Source organism: Pan troglodytes, chromosome 8 (genome assembly GCF_028858775.2).
Source record: "Pan troglodytes isolate AG18354 chromosome 8, NHGRI_mPanTro3-v2.0_pri, whole genome shotgun sequence".
Lineage (NCBI taxonomy): Eukaryota > Metazoa > Chordata > Mammalia > Primates > Hominidae > Pan > Pan troglodytes.
The window spans coordinates 112,635,355-112,656,845 of record NC_072406.2 but is presented as its reverse complement, the minus strand read 5'-3'; the positions used below and the strand labels follow the sequence as shown (position 1 = coordinate 112,656,845).

Here is a 21,491-nt window from a genome sequence, read left to right as displayed (position 1 = left end):
TTGGCACAAGCTAAAGAGGTATCTTCTTCACCCACAAGGCTAGGGACCAGGGTCTGAGGCAAGAGGATCTGAGTATTTATAGAGAACTGCAGGGAGACTTGGCTTATAGTGAGGAGGAGAGGTGGCTGGGGGTGGGGATAGACCCAAGAGATTAATGGGATCATGATGTGGAAAGGGCTGAGAATTCCAGCCAGCCATAATACATCTCAGGCTGAAGTCTGAGTAGCTTGATTCAACATTTCTTCCAAGTAGGGTCTGGCAGGGTGGCTCCAGAGGCCAGAACACAAATGAGAACGGTGGAGGGCTACAAATAAGCAAGTCCAATCTACGTCCACTCCAGGACAAATCTGAGCCAGCAACCAAGACTTTCAGATTTCTGTGACTAACCAAAGGGTTTTCTTCTTGGGATCTACTGTCTCACCCATTCCCTGGAGTAAGGTACGACAAAACCCTTAGGCATTGGGAAGCAGTGTTTGTTTTGGACTGTTGGACTGGAAGAAAGAGAAGCTAAGGGGGAAACCCCCCAACCCCTGGTTAATTATTCATCTTCCACATATCAGCTTGGACTTATCACTTTCTGCAGGAAGCCTACCATAAAAAACTGGACATGGTGCGATGTTTCTCCTCTATACACCATAATTCTAACTGCCTGCCTGTCTCCCCTACTGATCTGAGAGCACCACACGGGAACGAACTAATACAGTGCCTGGAACAGAAGTGTTCAACAAATGGTAGCTATTAACATCCCACTCATATTTTTCTGAATTTTGATTGCCCTTCTCCCCTAGAACAATCTTAACATACTCATAAATTTTTTTTTTTTTTTTTTTTTTTTTTTTTTTGAGAGGGAGTCTCACTGTAGTCACCCAGGCTGGAGTGCAATGACGTGATCTCAGCTCACTGCAACCTCCGCCTCCCAGGTTCAAGTGATTCTCCTGTCTCAGCCTCCTGAGTAGCTGGGATTACAGGTACCCACCACTACATCTGGCTAATTTTTGTATTTTTAGTAGAGACAGGGTTTCACCATGTTGGCCAGGATAGTCTCAAACTCCTGACCTCAGGTGATCCACCCACCTCAGCCTCCCAAAGTGCTGGGATTACAGGCGTGAGGTAATCCTCCCAGGTGTCTGGTCCATATTTGTAATTTTTTAAAAATTATTTTCAAAAAAAATTATTAAGAGAAGGGGTCTCACTATGCTGCCCAGGTTGGTTCGAACTCCTGGGCTCAAGTGATCCTCCTGCCTCAGCCTCCCGAAGTGCTGGGATTACAGGCATGAGCCACCACACCTGGCCAACACTTATATAATTTAAATACATGGAAAGGCATGGACTAAAATTGAATCAAGAGGGGCCTGATTTGACTGCTATTGCATTTCATGGTGTGAGGAGACAACAGCTTCTCCAGGTGTAATAAGGGCTCATTCGGCTCCACGGCCTCTCACACAGTGCAAGGGGAGCTCAGACCTGAAACCTTCTCACCCAAGGCCCTGGGCTGGTAGTACAGAAGTAAAGTCTGGCTGCCCAGGCAGAAGAGGCATAAGACACTTCCTGTTTCTCTTCCTCTAGGGTGAGTTTAGGTACTAGACTCTTCTGTCTACCCTCAACTCAATATGGTTTATCCAAGGTGTTTCTCGTTTTTCCCTATGCTTTTCTTGAGAGAGAAAGAACCACTGGAAATCTGTTTAGAGATCACTGAAACCAAGTTTCTGAATAAATCACATAATAAATACAACCACCACCACCACAGCCATTTATTAAGTGCTTGCCAGGCACTGTGCTAAAGCTTTACAAACATTGTTTCAGTTATTCCAACAACCCTGAGGTAGATATTTTCAACATGCCTCCCTCCACCCATGTTATTATAGTTGAGGAAACTGAGGCTCAGAGAGGTTAAGTAAATCAACCAAGGTCAAACCCAGCTGGTAAGTAGTGAAGCTAGAAATTCAAACCAACTATATGTGACTCCAAAATCCATGCCTTTAAACACTATCCTAGATTGTTTACCATTGAAAGTTAAAGGACATATGCTCCTTCCCAAAATATGAGAATAGATTTTAAGTGGGAAAGCAGGGGGGAGCCCATATGTAAATTCTTTAATCAGCTATGGGACTCAAACTCTTGGAGGAGTGAAGAGATAGTCTGGGTATAAGCTGACCACTAGGTCCTCTCATCTCTCCAGCTGCCAGGGCCTTTCTCATTAAGATCTCTACTCCTGATATCTGACTACGCAATATACTGTTTCCCTTTCAGCAACCACTGGGATGCAGAGGTCAGGCACATTTGGTGACACAGAGCCAAAGACACCTCAGAGAAATTAGGAGACACTCAAAAAAGTCCACCACCCCTGAACTACTGGTCCCTAAGGCACACAGATGCATTTAGATGGAAACTCTCCATGAAGGGGACATGTTCCACGTCATGTTTGATGCCCATCACCACTCTGCAAAGGGGATATTGGTATCTCCTTCTGACAGCTCAGTTCTTCCGCACCAGCTTCCCGGGCCTGACACCATTCTCAGAAAGTCTCCTCAGCAACCCCTGCACCTCTCCCCTCAACTGGCCCTTGTAGGTGCCCACCCCTAACCCACCTCTGGAGGCCTCACTGACCACACGCCCCCAGGCCTCAAGACTTCCCGTTTCTGAGGTTGTGCCCAACAGAAATGCCCTCAAAGTGCTCAGCAAGGCTCCATTCATCCATGACCTATGAGGATTAAACCAAGATGGCTGAAGACAAGCAGAAGGGGCTACCACAGTGAGACAAGCTGAACCAGGATGCACAGAACTGACAATGGAAGGGCAAGAACACACAGCAGACACAAAACAAGAGGACTAGCCATGGGCAAAATAAACAGAGCTGTCAAAAATCAGAAAAGGGAGACGGCCCTAAGATGATCAGGGATGACCAGAGAGAGGGATCCTAAAGACAAGTCTATTCAACACTTGCAGCCATGGAGTTTCTGAGGGAAGGACAACTGTTTAGGAAAAAGGGTCTTGGTAAGGAGGCCGCTGGAGAGACTAGGCAGGAGACAGCTGAATAAGGGAAACTGCAGGCAGCTCTGGAGAGGGAGGCTGGAACATCCCTTTAGAGCCAACAGTTTGAGAAGACATCAGAGAAGTATGCAGGCAGTGGAAGACAAGCAGCTGAAGGTCTCAAAGGGGAGTAAGATACCAGCTGAAAGGCCAGACTCTGGAGCCCTGAGCTACTTCTAGGCATACCTCATCATCTACCCTATCTGGGTGAAACTGGTCCCTGAGGGTCATTCCCTGTAGCCCCTGCTAAATTCTGTACCAGATTTTGAAGGGTGGAAGACCCAGAGGTAGGGAACCTGCTGAGAGGCGAGACGCAGCCCCATTTTTGGGAAGTTCCCATTCTGAAAGAGAGAACCACCAACCCGCATTCCTTCAACCTTGAGGGATCCTCTCATCTAAGGCACTCACTGCATTCAAGTCACAAAACTGAGGAAGAAATACTAGTATAAATTAATACTGTCCTTGAAGTTTGAAAGGACAGCAGAATATGAGAAGTAACACAGAGACATGGGAAGAGCCAAGGTGGGCTGCTCCACACCTTAAGACTCATCCTATTACTGAACCTCAGCCCTGTTTACACATCTGGCCTCAGAGGCCTCAGAGCCCCTCCACACAGCCACAGCTGCACTGATGTGGGGTTGTGGGGACATCAACGTTGCTAGGAAGCGTAGAGTAGTGAGGCCCTCTCGGGGGAGCCCAGAGGCTTACAAGGAGCCTGGGTAGAGCTTTGCTCTCTACTGGTTTCCTCCTCTCTCAACAGTCCCTAATCTTGTCCACACGGGGTGCACGACATACATGTGTGGCCTTATAACCTCTGGTTGCTTCATGTAATTTCTTCCCCAACTAAGCAGAAGCTCCTGGGATTTGATAAGGACCAGATTTTCCTCACGCCCTACAGTGCTGGAATGTAACAAGTACTTGTCACAGGTGGGCTATCAGGGGTGTTGACTATTACAAAAACGTTTTCCACAAATGGCAAACACATGTCAAAACTTTTCCACTGTTATTCTTTGCCTTATAGCTTGTACCTGACACTCATCTATTTCTATCTTTGCTGGCTCATGCCCAAAGATGTCTGTTCCTATATCCATCTCAGGCTGGCAACTGGGTCCCTAGTCTTTGTTAAGAAATACAAGCTCTGCCCACTTGTGGCAATACTGAAAGAGGATGTAGCCCAGGAGTCTCTGGGGGCAGAGGGAGGGAGTGTCTCCCCATACTGGGCTGGCCCACTGATAAGGATCCTTCCCCTCTCTGTCTCCTAACAGATTCAGATTAATGATCGCTCATTCCTAATTGTCAAATTTCTTTTCCTTCATCCTGTGTCTAATCACCAGTGACAAAAACCATTACGCAAATGAGAGCAGACGACTTCCCCCAACTGTTCACGTTGGTAAAAACCTTGTAATTTAGAGCTCTGATTTGTAGGGGAAGCTGGTCTCCCCCAGGCATCCTGGGCATCTGCTCAACTGATGCCCAGAACAGCCCCTCCTCCAACCCCAGAACTCCAACCCCCAACAAATATTTGATTTTACAAAACACTAGTTTTCTCTGTACCTGCTGGTGTGAATAGATGAGCCTGCAGCGTAGCTGACCTCTATACAGGCCCAAACCCCCACCTTCACTTGCTGTGTGTCCCACACTGCCAGCTAGGATGGAGGTAAACAACTACAGCAGAAATGTTTCCTCTGTGGCAAGCAGAATTTGAGCCTAAACATCCCTCAAAAGGTAATCGAAGGGGAAAAACCTCATCTTTTCCTTGGGGGGAAGCAGCAGCTGAATATGAACCAAGACCCTTAGTGCCATCTAGAACTACAGCTTCAGTTCTATAGATGCAAAAGCATGCCGGGAGGAGTTATGGGTCCTATTCAAGGACACATAAGTAATGCAATTAGACATAGAACTCAGTTCCCCCCACAGCTTCTTCTAGCACTAATTCATAATATGGCTTCCCAGGCAGTTTTTCCAAGACGTTGTTAGCAGGAGCCCAGAAGAACTTTCACCCTGAGCTGTATATTCTGCACCATCTTGGGCTGGGTCTGCCTTCAGATACTGCCCAGTGGGGTGATATCTTGAGGACAGAACCTGTGGTACAAGGAGGGAGGTAAGGAAGGAAAATCAACATAGTTTGGTGGAAAGGAAGGAGCAAGGGGTTTGCAGCCAAACAGTGCTAAGTTACAACTGATTGTCACTAATCACCTAATCTCTCTGAGCCCATTTATTCATCTGTAAGTGAGAATACCTACCTTGCAGGATAGTGAGGAACAAAGAGAAAAGCACTAGGCACATATTAGGTGTCTAAAAATCAGGAATCACTCTTGTGTTACCCAAGGATCAAGGCCAATCCTGTGAAGGTTCCAAGATTAGCCTTCTCCCTCCCACCCCTCAGCCACCTTAGTGAGACCTGTGTCAGCAAATAACTCAGCAAGGACCAGCTGAGTGCATGCCTCCTTGACACATCACCCACATCTTTGAGCGCTGAGCGAGGAATACAGCAGACCTGCTGAGGAGAACGAAAATAATCTACTATCTTTCCAAGTGTGACTGTGGCCAAGTTTTTCCTCCGCTCCTGTGCTCCTCTTTCCCAAAAGAAGTGGAGAGATAGAGATCACTGCAATCACATTTCCCAGCATTGACTATATTTGAAAGAGCTACACTTGAGAAGGTACCATGTCTTCACATCCACACTGCATCAGAGAACCCCTGAATGGGGTACTAAAAATAAACACCCCTCCCCAAAAAACGCACTCAGGCATGCACACACATCCACACGCATCCTCTCAGTTCATCAGTGCACTATAACTGAGCTTCGGGGGTGACAGCCAGAGCTCAGATGCTGGAAATAAACCTTTGGCAAAAAAAAAAAGAAAGAAAAGAAAACCAGAGACCTTCCAACTCCTCTTCCCTTCCAGAGAGAAGGTGATGAAGACAGGAGCAGAGGTGAGGAGACACAGGGCCACCACATTGCCCAATCCCAGGGACCCCACTCCCACTGAATAGAGGTGAATGATGGCCCTTCAAGTTGTGCAATCACAGCTGCCCACCTGTAAGCTGCAGCCCTGAGAGGGGTTCCCATGAGTAGCTCCTAACAGAAAAGGAAATTCAACTTCCATGCTCTACCAGTTGCCCTGACTATTGAGGGTGTTGTGGCACATTACAACGGGGTCTGGCAGAGGAGCTGGCTTTAAGACGCAAGCCTATGTGTTTGCCCGTGCCCTGAGGTGGATCACAGGTAGTGAATGAGCTGCCTGGGCTTGACCCCATTTCATCTATTCAGCCAGGAAGCTCAGCAGGAATAAAGGATATGGCCTGGGCAGGGAGCATCATAGGGCCTGGAGGCTCTAGCCAGTTAGCCTCGGGCAGGCTGCAGTGAGACCCGGCCAACATATGATGGCTAAAATCCAAGTGTAAAAGCTTAGGATAGGTCAGGCAGTACTTCCCAGGGGCTCACACTGTACTGTCCCACTGGAAAAGGTAAGCAGTGGAGAACCTTGGTAAGTAGGGAGGCTGGCCAGTGTGGATACACACACACACACACACACAGGCTTGCACCCCTAGTGTGGATACGCACACACAGACACACACACACACACACACACACACAGAGGCTTGCACCCCTAGAACCTAGAGAAGCCACAGCTAGGAGAACTCCCTTGGTACCCAGCATAGGGGCAAGAGCTGGTGCTGAAAGAGAGAAACTGTATGTGTCTCTAATTTGGAACTTATGCACAATCATTGGTTCTTATGTCCCAAGGTCCTTTTACGTATGGCTTGAGCTTGTAGGCCCAGTTGGAACCCTATCTAATCCTCTCTCACAGGAAGGCTATATAGGCTCTCAAAGGCAAGGCTCCCCTCTCTTTCACCCCATTAGACTCCCGGTAGCCATTCCCATACCGCCTAGAGCTTGACTACGCAAAAACTGTCAGGAGGCAGACTGACCTAATGGTCAGACTAGCTCTGGCCCTGCAGCCCAGATGCAGTGGGGAGTCCAAGAGCATCTCATCTCTCTCTCAGGCTGAGGCACTGAGGTTGCAGGAGATAGGGCTGAGAGCCGGAAGTGACAGCCTGACCCAGAAGGAACAGGGAACAGATACATACATGCGTGTGCATGCACACACACGCACACATTCCAAAGTTGACAGACTAACATACACACAGACATGATGACAACCAAAAGCTGGGACTCCACACACTGAATGCAGGACTTTAGGCGGGGGGCAGAGAGAGAAGGTGCTGGGGCACAAGAGGCAGGGTATGAAGTCCCTCCAAATAGGAGTGGAGTGCCAACTGCCCTGCCTCGCTCCGAACACCTGCCTCCTGGGCCATGGCAAGAGTCCAGTCCATTAAGTGCAGCGTGCAATACTAGCGCTTGGAGTCTCCTGTCCTCATCAATGAAGCGGTGTGGACGGGATAGCAGTCACCTGGCAGGAGGCCTTGACCCCTGGCAGGCTAGTTGTATCGGCCCTTGATCATTGTGTTCAACAAGGGCCCCACCTGTAAAGAAACATGAGGAGCCAATCAGAACTGGCTGTTCCCTGGCCCTGGAATTGGACAGGGTGTGTCTGGAGACATCAGATGTCCAGCCAAGGACAGAGACAATGTTTTCATACAATCTTGTGAATCCTCTAATCACCTATCTTCCTGAAGGTCAACCCAGTATTCTGGGACATAGCCTTTCCCTCAGGGGTCCATCTTGTACTATTATTCTTCTCTCGCACAACACCCTGTCTCTTACCGTAATCTGCCCCAAACGGACAGACATGGTCAGAGAAGCTAATAATCCCCGAACACCCAAGAGTGTCTGCATGTTTCTCCAGAATGTTAACTGCCTCCATATCCTCAAAAAATGATCACCTGCAACTGGGGCTGATGCTATCTCCCAACACCACAGGTGTCTGTGGATGCTGAGGTTACCTCCAAGAGGCAAGCAAGAACCCTACAAATACAAACCTCCCCCATTTACCCAATGCGCCACTGGCACACCTGCATGGGAAGCAGGTCTCTCAACATTACCTACAGCAGCCCTGGCACAGCTGGGAAAGTGCAAGGAGATGTGTTAGTGCTCGCTTCCTGTTCCAGAAGAATCCCCTCAGGGGGTCCCCAGATGGTACATAATACCCATGGGGAACATTACTACTAGCATGGAACTAATTATAATTGATCTGCCAGTCAAGCCCAGCTATCACCAGAAAACAAGAATTTTTCTGAACATACCCATAACCTCTATGGAGAGAGAGGACACCAGATACTGAAACACAGAAGCTGTAAAGAATGTCGCTCTGATCCTGACTTTCCTTGGTCAACCCACCCAATGAGCCACCTTGGGGCAGTCACCTACCTCTTGTGGGTTCCCCAAGGCCTCTCCAAGCATCTTCTCAATGTTTCTCATTATGGCCACTTTCTGATGAGCTTTGAGAGGATATTCAATTCTCTTAGGGGTGGGAGCCCCCTACAAAGGAAGCAGTAGCTCAGGAAATGCCTTTAGCAGCAGGCGTCAGTGTCACTCTACTGTTCTTAGTACCATCCTCCCTTCTAAGAAACCCAATTCTTGCCGGGCACGGTGGCACAGGCCTGTAATCCCAGCACTTTGGGAGGCCGAGGCAGGTGGATCACTTGAGGTCAGGAGTTTGAGACCAGCCTGGCCAACATGGTGAAACCCCATCTCTACTAAAAATACAAAAATTAGCCAGGCATGGTGGTGTGTGCCTATAATCCCAACTACTCGGGAGGCTGAGGCAGGAGAATCACTTGAACCCAGGAGGCAGAAGTTGCAGTGAGCCGAGATCACGCCACTGCACTCCAGCCTGGGGAATAGAGCAAGACTCTGTCTCAAAAAATATATTTAAAAAAAAGAAACCCAACTCAATCCTGTCCCTTTCATCTCCCCAGACACCTGACAATCACTTCCAGGGATAGTCAACCATCCCATCCAAAATCATTTATTATACCTACCTCACCCAAGAGCCAGTTCCATCTGGAAAAAACAAAAAAAGCAAACCATATTCACCTTATACCAGAAGTTCACAGTGATGGTAATCCCCCCATTTAGTAATGACTCTATGTGATGCCACCTGCAAGAAAACAAACAGGCTCCTGTTTACTACTGATACTTTTGGCGGGGGTGGAGGGGCGAAGTGCGGGGGGGCGGCAGGGTTGGGCTGAAAAACTAGGTGGAGTCCAGTTACAGAAAATAGTGAAGACAATATCTTTACACTCATCCTGTGAAAAAAACACACACTTGGGGGTTAGAGGTACTGGTGTTCAGTCTCTAAATACCAAAGAGCCAAGAACAGTTTTTCTAGGCTCAAGCCTCCGGAATCTCTTTGGACTTGAAGAACTGTCATCCTGTCCTAGAGACAGGGCTATCATTCCCCCCACTATCCCCCACAGGTTCAGTACGCTCATGTCTGGATATGCCAACCTTCCTATAGACCACATAAAACCAATCATGCCATAACTCAGAAGCGACACAGACAAGGCTTTCCGGGGAATGGAAAAGAAAGCTCCCAAAAAGCCCCCAGCCCTAGCCCCCTTCTCACCAGTACATTGGGATGTAAAGAACATCACCAGGGCCAACCACTGTTTCGTAACCAACCACATTTTGGAAATTAGGGAACCTCTCGTAGTCGGGATTGTCAAAGTCCACCTAAGAGGTTCAAGAGAAAGAAAAAAAATATCAGTCAATCACCAAATCTTCACCAGTAAAACTACTATATGCCAGTTTGGCAGTAAAAACAAACAAACAAAAAAAACCAAAAAAACGATGCCTTAAAAAAAGTCTTTGGAATTTATATCCAGCAGAAGATATAATGCACATTAAACCCTGAGAGAGAACAATATAAGACAGTCCACATTTGAATGTTAAGTGATAAAAGAATCCTAGGCTTCAGTGCTCCTGAGGTCAGACGACCTACTCCACAGCTGAGGATATGAGGAATTAGGAATTATCCTCCACCTAAACCTTCAGAAACTTTTCCCAAAAACATATTCTAACCAGCAAAGACTCCCACATGAAGTAGCTAGACAGCTTTCTGAAGAAAGGAAAGGATATCTTTGGCTGGCCACAGTTAACCACATACCTCACTTAGATCCAGGAAATACATTAAATAACATAGCTCAGTTTTATTCACCCTTCTTATCAAAAAGAAATAGCATCCATGACAAAAGCAAACAATGATTAAATCCAATGGAGACATACACATTTTGTTCCATAAACTTATAAGCCAATCAAACAGAGTAACCAGAGTCCATCAGCATCAATGACAGTGTCTGTCCTGAGAATTAGCTCTGTGGGGCTAGTTATACTTACAAACATCTGGTGGCCACTCCAGGGAGCCTGGAATATGTGAGCTACAATGAAATTACCCTCTTGGTGTGTTAAGGCAAGAACAGCCTGTAATCCGAACCTGGCATATCACTACGGGGAAGGGGAAAGACATTCCAGCCTAGGCATTACTAGAATCTAGAGTTCTATACCCTTCTCAGACCACACAAGCTCACCTGGCTCTGTCTGTCACATGGGTGATGAACAGGGTATGGGTAGAGGCACTCGAACTGATCCGGAGGGAATAAGATGCATCGTTTGTAACCTTTTATCTGAGCAAAAAAGTTCTGCTGCTCATCATAGTGAGCAGGTGTCACATTTCCTGTAAGAAGAAAGGCATTTTCTTATGCAGAGCAGTGGTTCTATTGCACAAGCTGGAATATAGGACCCAGTGCTAAAGAGAAACCCAGCCTGCCCTCCCAGCTAAAAGTTCCAAATCAAAATTTAGGCAGAATCAGGGAAATTCCAATTACAACTCTCAGAAAATTAGGTGTTAAGCTTGTATGGTAATAACTCTAGCAAACATCACTGGTTAAGGGTCCACTATTAGCTAAGTCAACTTCCCTAAATAAAGGCTGCTGCCCTTACTGGAAGCAACAGCACATCAAAATGATCCTCAAAAATCAGGTAGGGTAATCAACTGTGTATACCGTGTACTCTTCTTGACTACGGCAGGAATTCAAGGGAAGCAAAACAGAAATGACTGGTATCAACAACATATACATGAGGAGTTAACCAGTCATTCTAAGTTGTATGATTATGTAGTTCTGTATTTATTTTGGGTAGCTCTGTGGAACTCAAAGATTCTCAACCTTTCCTCCCACTTCAATACACCTAACGAACGCAATACATGTTTTTTTAAGAGATGGGGTTTCACCACGTTGCCCAGGCTGGTCTCCAACTTCTGGGCTCAAGTGACCTGTCCACCTCAGCCTCCCAAAGTGTTAGCATTACAGGCGTGAGCCACCACATCTAGCCAAGACAACACTTCTTAAAGCAACATTGGGGCTCACTGGTGCAAGTGATTTTCATTGGAGGAAAGAATAACAGATGACTGAAGAGAGTGTTGTATAATTTAAATATGGCACATTATTTTAAATGCCACCTTGAATTAGTTGTGCCCTAGTGTATGTTCCATCTACTCCTTTCTAACTAGGACCACGTCTGTTCTTTGGCCTTTGCACAGTCCATGAGTTGAACACACACTTTTGCAAGGCATGGAATTTAGACAATCTTCCCCAGCTCTGTCTGGGTATGCCAAGACAGATGCTTTCTTAAGTAATGAGAGTCCACGTGCATCCTCAAAGGAGACTTGCTCTCTCATCTCTACCTGAGGGATCCACTTCCATGCACCCTACCACAGGAAACGCAGGCAACAGAAAGACATAAGAGTCAAGTAAACTGCCGGGCGCAGCGGCTCATGCCTGTAATGCCAACACTTTGGGAGGCCGAGGCGGGCGGATCATGAGGTCAGGAGATCGAGACCATCCTGGCTAACACGGTGAAACCCCGTCTCTACTATAACTATAAAAAAATTAGCCGGGCATGGTGGCGGGCGCCTATAGTCCCAGCTACTTGGGACGCTGAGGCAGAAGAATGGTGTGAACCAGAAGGCAGAGCTTGCAGTGAGCTGAGATCACGCCACTGCACTCCAGTCTGGACGACAGAGCGAGACTCTGTCTCAAAAAAAAGAGTCAAGTAAACCAGAACTGGCTCTTTCTTGGCAAGTCAACCAAGAGTTGATTTCAAAGGGGCAGGTAAGACCAGCCACAGTGGCTCACATCTGTAATCCCAACACTTTAGGGGGCCAAGGTGAGAGGATCACTTAGGGGGCCAAGGTGAGAGGGGGCCAGGAGTTCGAGACCAGTCCGGACAACATAGGGAGACCCCCATCTCTACAGAAAAATACTTTAAAAATTAGCCAAGCATGGTGGCTTACGCCTGTAGTCCTAGCTACTTGGAAGGCTGAGGTGGGAGGATCGTTTGAGACTGGGAGGTCAAGGCTGCAGTGAGCCCTATCATGCCACTGCACACCAGCATGGGTGACAGAGTGAGACACTGTCTCAATAAAAAACAAAAACAAAAACAGAGGCAGGTGGTGTCAATTCACAAGCCACATGGCTGGAAATCTTTATTAGTACCAGCAGCAAAGGATCCAAATCTGAAGAACAGACAATCAAACAAGAAGAAACCAAGGAGCTAAGTGGTGAATGACAATAAATAACTTCTCTGTTTCCTTGTTCAACCCAGGTTATTCACCATTTACTAAGTACCTACCATGGGCCTGGCATTGAGCTACTGCGAGAAATAAAAATAAGAATGAGACAATGACCCTGCCTCATAAAAAGCTCTCATTCTCCTGAGTGGAGTTTAAGGGCCTCTCCTTTCATTCAAAAGAAAAAAAACAAAAAAACAAAAAAACACATTCACATATTTATTAGTGTATGCATAAATTTCTCTAGCAGAAAACACAAGCAACTAATAATATGCAGTACCTCCAGGGAGGAAATTGGGAGGCTAAGAGACAGGGGTGGTTATCACTATGTACCTATTTACACCTTTTGAATTTGAACTCCATGAATGTATTATCTATTTAAAAGATAAAGTTGAATTTGCCAGGCGCGGTGGCTCACGCCTGTAATCCCAGCACTTTGGGAGGCCGGGGCAGGTGGATCATGAGGTCAGGAGATCGAGACCATTCTGGCTAACACGGTGAAACCCCATCTCTACTAAAAGTACAAAAAAAATTAGCCAGGTGTGGTGGCGGGCGCCCAGCTACTTGGGAGGCTGAGGTGGGAGAATGGCGTGAACCTGGGAGGCGGAGCTTGTAGTGAGCTGAGATCGCGCCACTGCACTCCAGCCTGGGCGACAGAGCGAGACTCTGTCTCAAAAAAATAAAAATAAAAATAAAAATAATAAAGTTGAATTTACACTAAAAAAATAAGTTTTTCCTCTTTCACAGGGATAAAAATTGTCTGAATATAGACAGATCTAGTAGAGAAAAGCGGTACAGTCATGTGCCACATGATGACATTTTAGTCGACAACAGATTGCATCTACGATAGTGCTCCCGTAAGATTATAATGGAGCAGCCCTATACAGGTATACCGTTTTTTATCTTTTTTTTTTTTTTGGCAATAAAAAAATTCCCAAACTACCATTTTTTAACCTTTATATACTTTTTTCTTTTGTCACCTTTTTCCTGCAGTATCTGATACCGTACTTTTACTATACCTTTTCTATATTTAGGTATGTTTAGATACACAAATACTTACCATTGTGTTAGAATTGACTATAATATTCAGCACAGTAATATGCTAATACCATGTAGTACATGGTTTAGTCAGAGGCTACACCATATAGCCTAGGCATATAGAAGGCTACACAATCTAGGTTTGTGTAACCATACTCTATGGTGTTTGCACAATGATGAAGTCACCTAACAACACATTTCTCAGAACGTATCCCTGACATTAAGCATCACACGTCTGTATTTCAGAGAGGTCCCTAATATCTCAGTATACACACTCACATAACAGCTGAGGAAGGGAAAAGGGAACTTTTTAGAATACACGAAACTAGCTTAAAGACTCGACATAAGCCGGGTATGGTGGCACACGCCTGTAGTGCCAGCTATTTGGGAGCTAAAGCAGGAGAATCACTTGAACATGGGAGGCGGAGGTTGCAGTGAGCCGAGACCACACAACTGCACTCCAGCCTGGGCAACAGAGTGAGACTCTGTCTCAAAAAAACAAAACAACAACAACAAACAAAAACAGACTCGACATACATTATTTCATTTAATCTTCACAACTTCACAACTACTTACAAGACATTATCATGTTTCATTTCTTTCCATTTTTCTTTTTTTAAGCGATAGGATCTCACTCTGTTGCCCAGGCTGCAGTGCAGTGGTGCAATCATAGTTCACTGCAGCCTCAAACTTCTGGCCTCAAGCAATCCTCCTGCCTTGGCCTCCCAAAGTGCTGGGATTACAAGTATGAGCTACCATGCCTGGCCCTATTATGTTTCTTTTTCTTTCTTTTGAGACAGAGTCTTGCTCTGTTGCCAGGCTGGAGTGCAGTGGCGTGATCTTGGCTCACTGCAACCTCCACCGCCTGGGTTCATGCAATTCCCCTCTCTCAGCCTCCCGAGTAGCTGGGACTACAGGCACGCACCACCATGCCCAGCTGATTTGTTTTCTTTGTATTTTAGTAGAGACGGGGTTTCATGATGTTGGCCGGGATGGTCTCCATCTCCTGACCTCATCATCCACCCACCTTGGCCTCCCAAACTGCTGGGATTACAGGCGTGAGCCACGGCATCCAGCCCCTATTATGTTTCTTTTACAACTGAGTAGGCTGAGGCTTAAGAAAGTGAAGTGGCTTGTTCAAAGTCATGGAGCTAATAAGCGGTGAAGACAGGATTAGAAATCAGGTTCATATGACTCCAAGCCATGCTGCTTTTGAAAGATTTCTTACCTTCCATGCCAATGAGCAGCAGGTTAGAGGTAAGCTGCCCCCAGCCACGCTTTCCCTGTTGCTTATTAATCCAGTTCCAGTTAAAACCCAAGAAGTCCATGACAATCTTCCTGCCCACAGTGTCATTGAGCGTTTGCTGCAGATACAACCTATGTTCCCCAAGAAGAAAATCCTATTAGTGCATGCACACACAGCCCCTGGCATGGCCTCTCAACATCTGAAAATCCAAGCCCAAATCCATACCAGAATCTCCCACAGAGAACAGATGTAGTCAGGCAAATTTTAGCCAACATGGATTCTCATACAACTGAATTCTTACTTATCCTTCATTGAGTTATGTTCAACACCAAATTTTTTAATTTACTGGTTTTTCTTTGTTTTGTTTAAAGAAACAAGGTCTCAATATGTTGTCCAGGTTGGTCTTAAACTCTTGGGCTCAAGCAATCCTCCTGCTTCTGCCTCCCAAAGTGCTGGGATTACAGGTGTGAGACAGTGCATCTGGCCCCCAAACTTTTTCTTTAAAGAAGTGATGCTTAACCTTTTTTGGGTCACAGAATGACTCCTTTAAGAATCCAAAGAGTAGGAGGGTGAGATGAAAAATAAAATTAAAAAAAAAAAAAGAACCTGGAGAAGAAGTCCCAGCTACTCAGGAGGCTGAGGCAGGAGAATCACTTGAACCTGGGAGGCAGAGGTTGCAGTGAGCTGAGATCGTGCCATTGCACTCCAGCCTGGGTGACAAGAGCAAGACACCATCTCAAAAAATATAAATACATAAATAAATAAAAATAAAAGAATCCACGGAGGTTCCCCATAAAAATGCACATACACCCAGAACTTTCACACAATTTCAGACTCCTAGAAGCCTATCCACAGACCCTAGAATGATGAATCAGTCTTACTCCAGAGACTCGCAGAGCCTGAGACAACTCCGTTGGCCCTTGATGACCACTGTGGTAAACTGTATTACTGTTCACCAAGAGCTGGTTCCCTCAGTGTGGGAGTTTTCTTTCATCCCCTTGAAGCCAGGCTTGCTTATTTACGCTGCTCTGGCCAAGGAAATGTCCACAGAAGCGACTTGTGTTGTTTCCAACTGTAATTTAAGAACAAGTCACCACTACCACATCTCTTTTCCTCTGCCACAGCAACTCCAAAGTTCTAGATAGTAGCTGCTGGGGAAATCTGGGTGCCAGAGCGAGTAAGATGATGTAAAGAATATGACATTACCCATGATCAACATGTAGTAAGTGAGAAATAAGCCTCTGTTGTTTCTAGCCCGAGCTCTGGCTTGAAGCCTAGTTTATCTTAACTGATTCAGCCACCTATCCTGTTGCAGCCTTCTACAGCTAAAGTAAGGAAGACAGCTTATTAGGTAAAGGCCTCAGGCTCCTAACATACCTGAGGAAGGTCATAAGTTACTTAAGAGATATGAAAACCCAGACACACTTGAACAAGCCCACAAGAGACATTTAATAAGTGTGCAAACCTAAAAAAAAGACAGAAGCATCTCTGTCCTGGTCCTGAGATCATTATTTCAAAAGGCTCAAAGAGGCCAGGTGCGGTGTCTCACGCCTGTAATCCCAGCACTTGGAGAGGCCAAGGGAGGTGGATTGCCTAAGCTCAGGAGTTCGAGACCAGCCTGGGCAACATGGCAAAACCTTATGTATTTAAATAAATAAATAGTTTATTAAAAATACACAAAATTAGCTGGGCATGGTGGTGGCAGCACATGCCTGTGGTCCCTGCTACTTGACAGGCTGACGTGGGAGGATCGCTTGAGCCTGGGAAGTGAAGGTTGCAGTAAGCTGAGATCATGCCACTGCACTCCAGCCTGGGTGACAGAGCAAGACCCTGTCTCAAAAAAAAAAAAAAAGAAAGGTTCAAAGGCATCTCATCTCACTGCCTAGAATCACAATGTTTAAGGCAATGTTAATCAGAAATCTTTTTTTTTTTTTTTTTTTTTTTTGAGACGGAGTCTCACTGTCACCCAGGCTGGAGTGCAGTGGCACAATCTCGGCTCACTGCAACCTCCGCCTCCTGAGTTCAAGCAATTCTCCTGCCTCAGTCTCCCAAGTAGCTGAGACTACAGGCACGTGCCACCATGCCCAGCTAATTTTTGTATTTTTAGTAGAGACGGGGTTTCACCATGTTAGCCACGCTGCTCTCGAACTCCTGACCTCAGGTGATCTGCCTCCCGAAGTGCTGAGATTACAGGTGTGAGCTACCATGCCCAGCCTTAATAGGAAATCTTGATGAGTTGGAAACACTACCTTTGTAGGAACATGAAATCCTCAAGACTCAATGCAACGCTCCCCAAAGATAATAATTATATATTCACCCAAAAAATATGCAAGTAACTTTGAAAGAGTCAGTGATACTCCCCATATATGAATCTAAACAATATTATGATTACACCAGAATGGTTAATGCTCAAAATAGCTCAGAGGATCCTAATACATTTCACCCCATAGTCACCACAACCTGTCCAATCAGGTTGAAGTGAAGCTGACTGGTGAAGCTGGTCGGTGCTAAAGTCAGCTGATAGGGTAAAACTTCCAAACAATTAAAGATTTTCCTTGAAAACTCTTTAATCACCCATAAAGTACAGATTACACTCATTCTTATGCAAAATGCTCTCACTATGGGACACAAGAAACTTCAAGCGACTGAAGAACCACAAGATTCACATATCTTATGCTTATTCTTGGGTATATGTTCATTCAATGGAATTACACACTCCAACAGCATCATTTAAATCAATCTCTCAATGTTGGGTGTGTGTATATGGCAGTGTGCACACACATACTGTGTTAAATTTTTGAAAATTAATGCATGAGATAACTGAACCAATATATTAAGACATCATGGACAGATCGACCACAGTTCATATCTTGGAAACTCTTCTGGTCAAAAATCCCATCATTATGACAGCTGCTAAGTGTTAAGAAGAAGAAAAAAAGATATTTCAAATCCATTCACTTAGCCACAGACTGCTGATAAGGAGTCAGGAACAGGAGTGAGTGAAGCAAGAGACTAGAGAGAAACCCAGGGTTGGACACCAAATGCGAGAGGGTCATTCACCGTGAAGTACTCAGCAAAAGCAATTCCCCAGAGGCAGTTGTTATAGTGTGGGACTGAATACTGTCTGGGACCTACATAAGAGGCTGTCCTCATAAGCAGGAATAAAAGCAGAGAGGAAGAATCACTGTCTTGTGTGTCTTGTGTTGCTGTTGTGATAGGAAAAACAAATTTAATCTGATCTTCCCTAAGCTAGAGAATCCTGACCTTCTTTACTGCAGAATCACAACAAACTATACAACTTTTCAGGTTCAACTATCCTCAGTCATCACAATACTTAAGGACAATGGCTACAAACAGGCATTTTCAGAGCTAAATCCAGTGACAAACATTTTTGTTTGGCCCCCTGCAACTTTTTTTCTTTAAATTTGATTTAGTTGCTCCATTTAAAGTCAAAAGATTTTAAATAAAAATCCTGATTTTGAACTTCTCTTGAAAATCGGAATATCTCGCAACCCTAGAACTGCACTCCAAAACTGAAGCAAGCAGAGTCAAGTAATGACCTCTCACCATGGTTTTTTGTTTTAGTTTTTAATTTTGTAGAGACTAGCTCTCACCACGTTTCCCAGGCTGGTCTTGAACTCCTGGACTCAAGCAATCCTCCCGCCTCCGCCTCCCAAAGTGCTGGGATTACAGGCATGAGCCACCCCCGCCGGCCTTGGCTTCTCACTTTGAACAAGGCTTATGCCTTCAGCTTCATCACTGATTTCACACAGACGATATTACTCCTTCCATTCACCTGCCTGACCCTTCTAGGCAACTAACTCTTTATGAGGAAGAAGATGGGAACCCAGAGATTCATAGCTCAAGTTTAATCATTCCCTCATCCCTCAAGCTACAGAACTAGCTGGCTGTAGCACCAAGAACCACTAAGAACTCAAACCCCTTAAAGGCTGGAAGACCAGACTACTCCTTCAACAGGAATCCAGAGATGGGAGAGGCCAATCTCTAATTGACCCAATTCTGCCACACCTTCAAACAAGTATAGGAAAGAAAAATGAGTGCCCTAAATCCAACAGAAAATTAAGCTTTGGGAATTTACCTCTCTTCCCCTCCTCGCTGCTGTATATCCTGCAGTTTCTCAACGAACTCATGAAATTTCATTTCTTCCCTGTTGGACCTCGGCTTAAAGTTCTGGAAATTGGCCATCTTCTTCTCATCATAGTACAAGAACTTGTGGGTGCTGGCACTGTACACAGAGAAGTCTCCATTGCCAATATTCTCTTGCAGGTATTCAAGGTCCCATTTCAGGGCAGGATACACAAGATTTGTGTCGGTCAGCACCACAGGCTCCTAAATGAAAACAACAGGTGAAAAACACCAAATGAAGTAAAGCCAAGGAGCCGGTGGGTTGGCCTCCATGATCCCAACTACTTCTCAACTTCAGAATAATTTCTCCCGTTAATCAGCACGAACCCCTCAAGTTCCGTATCTCCTCGCCTTTCTCTCCATCTTCCCATAGGCCCTAGTCTAGAGCCCTGCCAGTCTCCCATCTCTTTCACCATTCACCTCTGACCTCTCAACCGGGTACCTTCCTCCTCTCCCTTTAGACGCGGCCCCGCCCCCCACCTCATTCTCAATAAGCTCCTCTGCCCGGGGGTCGCTCTGACTCAGACGCGGAATGGGCCTAGTCGGGAAGCAATAACTGCGCAACTGGGATTCATCCCAGGCGGGGCCGAGGGCTCCAGCCTCCTCCCGGGGCTCTCCAGAGCCAGAGGCCACAGCCTCCGCCGCTGTCGCCGCCATCTCCGCCGCCAGGGCCGGCCCCCACCGGAACCGGAAGCTCCGCCTATTCCGGACCAAAAAAAAAAAAAACACCACACACACAACGGAAACCATAGAGATGAGCTGCGAGAGAGAGCGGTCCAGAGACATAAAGAACGCGGAGCCGAGGCCTGAGGGTGCGCCTCCTAATGATAGTATGCAGCTCTACATCCTAGGCTCTACTGCTGAAGAAATGGGGCTAGACACTAGTCCCATGGAATAGGGATGACCTGGTAGAGCAAAACACAAAAAAAGTTGCCCCATGTGCCCAAGTCTACACAAGAGTCAAAGAAGGAAGCAAGTTCAGTTAGGCATTAAACTTTACACTCATGAATGGGGAGAAAAGCAAACTCTTGACCCACCTAAAGAAGTCAGAAGGAAAAGCAGTGATCACATTGGTAGATGTAGAGCAAAGGCTGACTGAAGGCTTAGGCAAAAGATATACAGCAAGTTGAATTCTTTCAAAATCAAGGACAGTTTTCTTTTGTTTAGCATCATTTGATTTTTCTGCCTATATCACCATCTCTCCTACTTGAATATATGTTTGCCGTGAAACGAATGTTATTAGTGGCCAACCATGGACATCTCACATTTTCAAACAATCTATACTGATTATAAAAGGCCATATTAATACCTCTATTGCTTACTTGGACAGTTCTTATGGCTGGCTGTGAGAGGCCCAATTCTAAGATGTATCCCAAGATTTGTACCCTACAGTGTACACATCCTGTGTACATTTCTCCCCTTAAAAGAAAACACGACTGTGAATATAATAGAGCATCACTCCTGTAATTAGGTTAGCTTATATGACAAGGATGTAATTAAAGTCCCTAATCAATTAACTTTAAGGCAGTCAAAAAGAGGTGATTTATCCTGGTGGGCTTCATCTTATCACTCTAGCCCTTTAAATCAGGGCTAGAGGTCAGAAACAGAATCTAAGAGATTTGAAGCCACAGCACAGCTGTCCTGTTCACCTTGAAGGAGCAAACTGCCATATGGCAGGAAATGGCAGGTGGACTCTAGGAGCTGAGAAAGGCTCCTGGGTGACAGCCAACAAGAAAGTGGGCACCTTAATCCTACGAATGCAAGTAACTGAATTCTGGCAACAACCACTGAACTTGGGAAAGGACACACACGGAGCCTCAGATGAGATCGCTAACCCAGCCAACACCTTGATTTCAGCCTGATAAGACCCTGAGCTGAGGACTCAGCCAACCAGTACCTGGACTTACGGAATATGTGAGAAAATAAATTGGTGTTTTGGGCTGCTAAATTTATAGTAATTTGTTATGCAGTAATAGAAATGAATGCACTGGCTTAACTATGTAATTATGCTACATAGTAACCATGCTACACCAAACCGATAATAGGGCTACCTCTGTGGAAGTGTTTGAGGCTGCAGGGGGCAATCAAGGCTTTCATTTTATCTGCAGTGTTTGAATTTTTTTTTTTTTTTTTTTTGAGCTAGGATCTCACTCTGTCACCCAGGCTGGAGTGCAGTGGTGCAATCTTGGTTCACTGCAACCTCCACCTCCCCAGCTCAAGCAATCCTCCTACCATAGCCTCCCAAGTAGCTGGGACTAAAGGCACACGCCACCATGCCAGACTAATTTTTTTTCTTTCTGTAGAGACAGGGTTTTGCCATGTTGCTCAGGCTGAATGTTTGAATTTTTACAAGAATGTATTAATTCATAACCTTGGGAATTAAAAATAAATTAGGCCAGGCATGGTGGCACATGCCTGTAATCCCAGGACTTTTCAAGGCTGAGGCAGGAGGATCACTTGAGCCTGGGTGTTCCAGATCAGCCTGGGCAACATAG

At 45.7% G+C, this 21,491-nt stretch overlaps 1 protein-coding gene across 2 annotated transcripts; it reads right to left on the bottom strand.

Moving 5' to 3' along the window:
- Positions 1-1,727: 1,727 nt before the first annotated feature.
- HIF1AN (hypoxia inducible factor 1 subunit alpha inhibitor) lies at positions 1,728-19,698 on the bottom strand. Of its 2 annotated transcripts, none has more exons than XM_521585.6 (8): positions 19,477-19,698; positions 18,950-19,200; positions 14,833-14,981; positions 10,528-10,673; positions 9,567-9,673; positions 9,035-9,098; positions 8,366-8,476; positions 1,728-7,521 (listed from the first exon to the last, which is right to left on the bottom strand). In XM_521585.6, the coding sequence occupies exons 1-8, from the start codon at positions 19,651-19,653 to the stop codon at positions 7,477-7,479; spliced, it is 1,050 nt and encodes a 349-aa protein (XP_521585.4). In that variant the 5' UTR covers positions 19,654-19,698; the 3' UTR covers positions 1,728-7,476. The 2 variants fall into 2 exon arrangements, with proteins under 2 accessions (XP_521585.4, XP_009457360.1); XM_009459085.5 differs by having other exon boundaries at positions 19,417-19,688.
- Between the last annotated feature and the right edge of the window lie 1,793 nt (positions 19,699-21,491).

Bases quoted from the DNA above. Each gene is read 5' to 3' on its own strand.
- HIF1AN (XM_009459085.5), bottom strand. From the start codon at position 19,653: ATGGCGGCGACAGCGGCGGAGGCTGTGGCCTCTGGCTCTGGAGAGCCC. The intron at 14,982-18,949 runs GTAAATTCCCAA...TGGGGAACATAG, and splicing joins CAGCGAGGAGGGGAAGAGAG to GTTGTATCTGCAGCAAACGC. The intron at 9,674-10,527 runs GTGAGCTTGTGT...TGAACCTCTTAG, and splicing joins CATGTGACAGACAGAGCCAG to GTGGACTTTGACAATCCCGA.